We start from the raw sequence: 7,410 nt of genomic DNA, 5'->3' as shown, positions 1-7,410 counted from the left end.
CGAACCTGCGTCCGAATCTTTTTGTTCGTGTTACACTCAATTGATTTCTTTGTCAGAGGAAGTATAATTGATGTCCGCCTTCTAGTTAAGTCCAAGTCCAACACCAGCACAGAAACGTCAGAGTAGACCAACTTCTACGTCTACAACGGGATCGCCATAGCCCGTGCTACCTGGAACTTCTTGTTCCAGGTAGCGAATCTTAAGACATCAAAGACCAACCAAGAAAACTTATGAAGACTAAACCACAGACCATAAGATGAGGAGGAGACGACGACGTCTCGGTCCCTAGTGGACCAATACCAAGTCGTGTGTGATGGAGTGATTGATTGATTGATGAAGATCAGGCCGCCCTAGAGGTGGCACGGGCATGAATAGCCCGTGAGCTGAGGGAGGCCTAGGCATTACCTAAGGCAAGAGAGAGATGGAGAGAGGTGAGAAGGAAATTCCTAGATGAAAGCAAGAACAAGGGCAAAGGTACGAATGGGATGGGTGTAATAAACAGTAATAATGTATATATAAGAATATAAACGTAAGAATAAGAGGAGAAAGAGGAAGGGTAGGCCTATGTTAGGTCACGTTTGTTAGAAAAGTTAGAGCACTTTAGTATGTACTGTGAAAGGGAAGAGTCCACAACAACAAAGCCAGGACTCAGGTCCATGTTGGGAAGGTTGTGTATCAGAGTCGACAAGATGGCGTCTGTGTAGAGTAGAAGCAGGAAACATTATTTTCCTTCCTGTACCTGCTGGCCCTGCTCCTGCTTTCCTGCCTGCTCCTATACCTGCTGGCCCTGCTCCTGCTTTCCTGCCTGCTCCTGTACCTGCTGGCCCTGCTCCTGCTTTCCTGCCTGCTCCTATACCTGCTGGCCCAGCTCCTGCTTTCCTGCCTGCTCCTATACCTGCTGGCCCTGCTCCTGCTTTCCTGCCTGCTCCTATACCTGCTGGCCCTGCTCCTGCTTTCCTGCCTGCTCCTATACCTGCTGGCCCTGCTCCTGCTTTCCTGCCTGCTCCTGTACCTGCTGGCCCTGCTCCTGCTTTCCTGCCTGCTCCTATACCTGCTGGCCCAAGAGCTTGAGTCTACTTGGTGGAAACCCAAGTCTCAATATTGCAACATCTCTTCAGTGACGGTACCTGTGGCTCAGTGATGGTACCTGTGTCTCAGTGAAGGGGTACCTGTGTCTCAGTGATGGTACCTGTGTCTCAGTGACGGTACCTGTGTCTCAGTGACGGTACCTGTGTCTCAGTGATGGTACCTGTGTCTCAGTGATGGTACCTGTGTCTCAGTGATGGTACCTGTGGCTCAGTGATGGTACCTGTGTCACAGTGACGGTACCTGTGTCTCAGTGACGGTACCTGTGTCTCAGTGATGGTACCTGTGTCTCAGTGATGGTACCAGTGTCACAGTGATGGTACCTGTGGCTCAGTGATGGTACCTGTGGTTCAGTGATGGTACCTGTGTCTCAGTGATGGTACCTGTGTCACAATGACGGTACCTGTGTCTCAGTGATGGTACCTGTGTCTCAGTGATGGTACCTGTGGCTCGGTGATGGTACCTGTGGCTCAGTGATGGTACCTGTGTCTCAGTGATGGTACCTGTGTCACAGTGACGGTACCTGTGTCTCAGTGATGGTACCTGTGTCTCAGTGATGGTACCAGTGTCACAGTGATGGTACCTGTGGCTCAGTGATGGTACCTGTGTCTCAGTGATGGTACCTGTGGCTCAGTGATGGTACCTGTGTCTCAGTGATGGTACCTGTGTCTCAGTAATGGTACCTGTGTCTCAGTGATGGTACCTGTGGCTCAGTGATGGTACCTGTGTCTCAGTGATGGTACCTGTCTCAGTGATGGTACCTGTGTCTCAGTGATGGTACCTGTGTCTCAGTAATGGTACCTGTGTCTCAGTGATGGTACCTGTGTCTCAGTGATGGTACCTGTGTCTCAGTAATGGTACCTGTGGCTCAGTGATGGTACCTGTGTCTCAGTGAAGGGGTACATGTGTCTCAGTGAAGGGGTACCTGTGTCTCAGTGAAGGGGTACATGTGTCTCAGTGAAGGGGTACCTGTGTCTCAGTGATGGTACCTGTGTCTCAGTGAAGGGGTACCTGTGTCTCAGTGAAGGGGTACCTGTGTCTCAGTGATGGTACCTGTGTCTCAGTGATGGTACCTGTGTCTCAGTGAAGGGGTACCTGTGTCTCAGTGAAGGGGTACCTGTGTCTCAGTGAAGGGGTACCTGTGTCTCAGTGATGGTACCTGTGTCTCAGTGAAGGGGTACCTGTGTCTCAGTGAAGGGGTACCTGTGTCTCAGTGAAGGGGTACCTGTGTCTCAGTGAAGGGGTACCTGTGTCTCAGTGAAGGGGTACCTGTGTCTCAGTGAAGGGGTACCTGTGTCTCAGTGATGGATGGTACCTGTGTCTCAGTGATGGTACCTGTGTCTCAGTGATGGTACCTGTGTCTCAGTGATGGTACCTGTGTCTCAGTGAAGGGGTACCTGTGTCTCAGTGATGGTACCTGTGTCTCAGTGATTAGCTGCATGATGAACAAATCCACAAGGGCCGTGACAAGGATTCGAACCTGCGTCCGGGAGCATCCCAGACACTGCCTTAATCGACTGAGCTACGACATAGCTATACATCATAGCTGCATGATGTATAGAGAAGGAGGAGGAAGAGGAGGAGGAAGGGGGGGGGGAAGGAAGAGAGGGAGAGAGGAAGACTAGGAGGAGGAAGAAGGAACTTATCAAACACAATGATACAACTCTATGGACTCTGCACCGACAATTTCATCTCCACCGACTTCATGACAGCATATGTTATCAGGTTCCCCTTCAAGGGGGGGAGGGGGGATAGAGGACGACCTTGACCCCCCCCCCCCTCCCTTCCACAGCTATCGTTCGGATATCGTCCTCACATATCCAGTTAAACAAAAAACCCTAAACTCGCTTAACGATCAATGTTCGAACGCGCGTCCATTCTTGACGCCCCATTGCCAGTGGGACGTGTCCGGCGTCCCGGCTATCAGTCCCCCATTCCCAGTCCCACTATCCTTGTGTCACAGCCCCCCCCCCCCTCAAACATCCTCTATCCTAGTTCTCGATTTATATTAAACCCCCATTCCCAGTCCTATTTCCTGTCCTAACAACCTAGTTCGTGTGATATAGCTGACAGCCAATTCCAGTACTGTTCCGTTACCTTAATTCCAGTTCCTGTTAATGCCCCTATTCTCAACATTATATTTCTAAGCGCCCCATTCCACACCTAGCCTATTTTCAACGCAATATTCCCGATACGACTGACTAGGGTGAAACCCTAGCCTCAATGGCCTCGTTAGGCTACCAGGTGTTGACTGGTCAACACTTATCCCTGGAAACACAAACCGTAACTGTCTCTATTTTCCGCTTGTTACAACTTGTAATAAAGTTGTTACATCTTGGCTTAACGTGTTTATGACGTATTAGAACGTTGTTACAACTTGTTATATTGGTTGTTATAACTGGTTAGGTGGTGTTAAAACTTGCTCGAACGTTGCACCAACGTCGTAGTTTCGGTGTGTGTGTTTGGCGGGTTGTTCATTCTGATCAGAATGAACACACCCATATGAGCGAGCGTTAGGTCTCGTTTCTCCTAGAATAATAAAAAACGAAGCCCATATTCTTTCTGCAGAACACCTTTGATCCTCTTATAAAACAAACTAACGCCCCTTGTTATCTTGAGGTTATCTTGAGATGATTTCGGGGCTTTTTAGTGTCCCCGCGGCCCGGTCCTCGACCAGGCCTCCACCCCCAGGAAGCAGCCCGTGACAGCTGACCTAACACCCAGGTACCTCTTTTACTGCTAGGTAACAGGGGCATAGGGTGAAAGAAACTATGCCCATTGTTTCTCGCCGGCGCCTGGGATCGAACCCGGGACCACAGGATCACAAGTCCAGCGTGCTGTCCGCTCGGCCGACCGGCTCCCCTCCTGTTCCTCCTGGAAAAAAACTAACGCCCTTGTTCCTCCTGGAAAACAAACTAACGCCCTTGTTCCTCCTGGAAAACAAACTAACGCCCTTGTTCCTCCTGGAAAACAAACTAACGCCCTTGTTCCTCCTGGAAAACAAACTAACGCCCTTGTTCCTCCTGGAAAACAAACTAACGCCCTTGTTCCTCCTGGAAAACAAACCAACAATCTTGTTCCTCCTGGAAAACAAACTAACGCCCTTGTTCCTCCTGGAAAACAAACTAACGCCCTTGTTCCTCCTGGAAAACAAACTAACGCCCTTGTTCCTCCTGGAAAACAAACTAACGCCCTTGTTCCTCCTGGAAAACAAACCAACAATCTTGTTCCTCCTGGAAAACAAACTAACGCCCTTGTTCCTCCTGGAAAACAAACTAACGCCCTTGTTCCTCCTGGAAAAAAAACTAACGCCCTTGTTCCTCCTGGAAAACAAACTAACGCTCCTTGTTCCTCCTGGAAAACAAACCAACAATCTTGTTCCTCCTGGAAAACAAATTAACGCCCCTTGTTCCTCCTGGAAAACAAACTAACGCCCCTTGTTCCTCCTGGAAAACAAACTAATTTTGAGAGTATTCGCTCTGAAAACAATCTTCCACAATCACAATAATTCACAATAAAATCAAAATAAAACTGACCATAACCCCCCCAAAAAGAGAGGGCAAATTAGGCGTAGAGGCACTGATAAGGATAAGAAAGATGGGAGGTGTGCTCACCTGCCTTCCCGCATCGTGGGTGTGGTGGTAGGTTGGTTGGCAGCCCAGCCGCTCTCCCACGCCGCCCACCTGTATAATGATGGTTAGATTAGTGGTGGTGGTGGTGATAGTGGTGATAGTGGTGATGGTAGTGGTGGTAGTGGTGGTGGTAGTGGTGGTGGTAGTGGTGATGATAGTGGTGATGGTAGTGGTGGTAGTGGTGGTAGTGGTGGTGGTGGTGGGGGGGGGGGAGGTGGTGGTCGTGGTGGTGGTGGTGGTGGGGGGGAGGTGGTAATGGTAGTGGTGGTAGTGGTAGTGGTGGTGGTGGTAGTGGTGGTGGTGGTAGTGGTGATGGTAGTGGTGGTAGTGGTGATAGTGGTGGTGGTAGTGGTGGAAATAGTTTGTATTAACACATTAATACAGGCGCCCTTGTATTAACAACGGCGCCTGACAGCTGAGTGGACAGCGCTTCGGATTCGTAGTCCTGAGGTTCCGGGTTCGATCCCCGGTGGAGGCGGAGACAAATGGGCAAAATGTTTCTTTCACCCTGTTGCCCCCTGTTACCTAGCAGTAAATAGGTACCTGGGAGTTTGACAGCTGTCACGGGCTGCTTCCTGGGGGGTGGAGGCCTAGTCGAGGACCGGGCCGCGGGGACACTAAAAGCCCCAAAATCATCTCAAGATAACCTCAAGATAACCTCAAGATAACGTTCAACCCCCGAGCGTCCAACTGGTTGGGCACCATTACCCCCGTCCCATCTATAGCCATAATGGCTTGGCACTTTCTACCCGTAATTCCCTTCCTCCTCACTGCGATGCGTAACTTCCGTCTTAAGTTACGCGTCTCTCTAGGTCTTAAACTATGGGGCAAGGCGCCCAGCTCTGATAGTAACTTTCCCGCAGTCGACAAACCTTTGACATCACCGCCTGGAACAAGCACGAGGCACTTGAAGGCATCGTGGAGCCTCGTTGCCGTTAACTGGCTAAACCATCACACTCCAGCTAGACGTAGAGGTCCATTCCATCCAGCGGTCGACCCCAAAGACGCATTCACAAATTTCTAACATGCTTGAGGTTATCTTGAGATGATTTCGGGGCTTTTTTTAGTGTCCCCGCGGCCCGGTCCTCGACCAGGCCTCCACCCCCAGGAAGTAGCCCGTGACAGCTGACTAACACCCAGGTACCTATTTACTGCTAGGTAACAGGGGCATTCAGGGTGAAAGAAACTTTGCCCATTTGTTTCTGCTGTCATGCTGTTCATGCAAAACAGAACTTTTCTCAACTATAAATTAATATTACTATATATTTGCATGTTGTGGATATTTAGGCACTGGTTAGGCAACCCGTCCTCGACTCAAGTCCATTACATCCAGCGGTCGACCCCACAGGCGCATTTATAAATTTTAACATGCTGTTCATTCAAAACGGGAATTTTCTCAAGTATAAAGTAATATTATAATATATTAGCATATTGTGCATATATAGGCATAGGTTAGGTTAGGTGTTTAGGTTCTGTTGGCGATTATTTGTATTTGTAGTACGTGGGTGAAGCATTTACAGCGTTGTGGTTCGAACAAAATTCGTCAGTGAAACACTTGTTCCGGATATGTTCGAACGTCAGCAGTTGTGAGTCGTGTGTAAACCGTTTTTCATTCATAAACAAGGGGTTTGGCGGGTGGATGGAATCATTTTTGGATCTTTGTTTGGAGGACAGGCTGAAACAAAGACCCAAAGTCCATTCCATCCAGCCGCCAAACCCCCAGGTGTTGATGAATGTAAACAGTTTACACACGACTCACAACTGTTGACGTTCGAACACTTCCGGAACAAGTGCTTCTCTGACGACTTGTGTTCGAACCTCAACGCTGTAAATGCTTCACCCACGTACTACAAATACAAATAATAGCCAACAGAACCTAAACACCTAACCTAACTTATGCCTATATATGCACAATATGCTAATATATTATAATATTAATTTATATTTGAGAAAAATTCCTGTTTTGAATTAACAGCATGTTAAAATTGTTGAATGCGTCTGTGGGGTCGACCGCTGGATGGAATGAACTTGAGTCGAGGACGGGTTGCCCTAGTGGTGGTGTAGAGGTCTAGGGCGTGTGCTTGGCAGTACCAAGTGTAGGAGGTTCGAATCCACCCCACGGCTCCTACTGATTTTCTCAATAATAATAATAATAATGAAGTCTACCTTAGAGCACATTATCGTAGTCTGACACCTTCAAGGGGCGGAGGTATCAACCCATGTTGGTCTGGTTGATACCTGGTTGGTGTCAACCAGTAATGGTGTCATGCCACACCCTGGGCACACTATAGGCACACCCTTGTCACACCCTGGGCACACTATAGGCACACCCTTGTCACACCCTGGGCACACTATAGGCACACCCTTGTCACACCCTGGGCACACTATAGGCACACCCTTGTCACACCCTGGACACACCCTTGTCACACCCTGGGCACACCCTTGTCACACCCTGGGCACACCCTTGTCACACCCTGGGCACACCCTGGGCACACCCTTGTCACACCATGTTGGTCAGGTCATGGTGTGGCCGCTCTCAGTTTAGGGACCATTTGCAAGGATCCAATTTGGTGGCTTCCAGACTCCTCCCCCCCCCCCTCCTTCTCTTCCTCTTCAAGTGTGTGGAGGGGAGGAGGCTGTTTGACCTGCCCTCTCCCTCCCCACCTCTTGTGGAAGAGGGGCGGCCTCCTCC

At 49.5% G+C, this 7,410-nt stretch overlaps 1 protein-coding gene across 4 annotated transcripts in view; it reads right to left on the bottom strand.

Moving 5' to 3' along the window:
- LOC123772455 (cytoplasmic polyadenylation element-binding protein 2) overlaps nucleotides 1-7,410 on the bottom strand; it is a 377,158-nt gene that overhangs the window by 93,035 nt on the left and 276,713 nt on the right. For all 4 annotated transcript variants that reach the window (XM_069324264.1, XM_069324263.1, XM_069324265.1 and 1 more), the window contains exon 2: nucleotides 4,701-4,769. In XM_069324264.1, coding sequence (XP_069180365.1) covers nucleotides 4,701-4,769 — 69 coding nt within the window. The remainder of the gene's footprint in view (nucleotides 1-4,700; nucleotides 4,770-7,410) is intronic.

This window comes from Procambarus clarkii, chromosome 14 (assembly GCF_040958095.1).
Source record: "Procambarus clarkii isolate CNS0578487 chromosome 14, FALCON_Pclarkii_2.0, whole genome shotgun sequence".
In the NCBI taxonomy this organism is placed as follows: domain Eukaryota; kingdom Metazoa; phylum Arthropoda; class Malacostraca; order Decapoda; family Cambaridae; genus Procambarus; species Procambarus clarkii.
The sequence above is the reverse complement of the archived record's forward strand: the minus strand, read 5'-3'. Positions and strand labels throughout refer to the sequence as shown.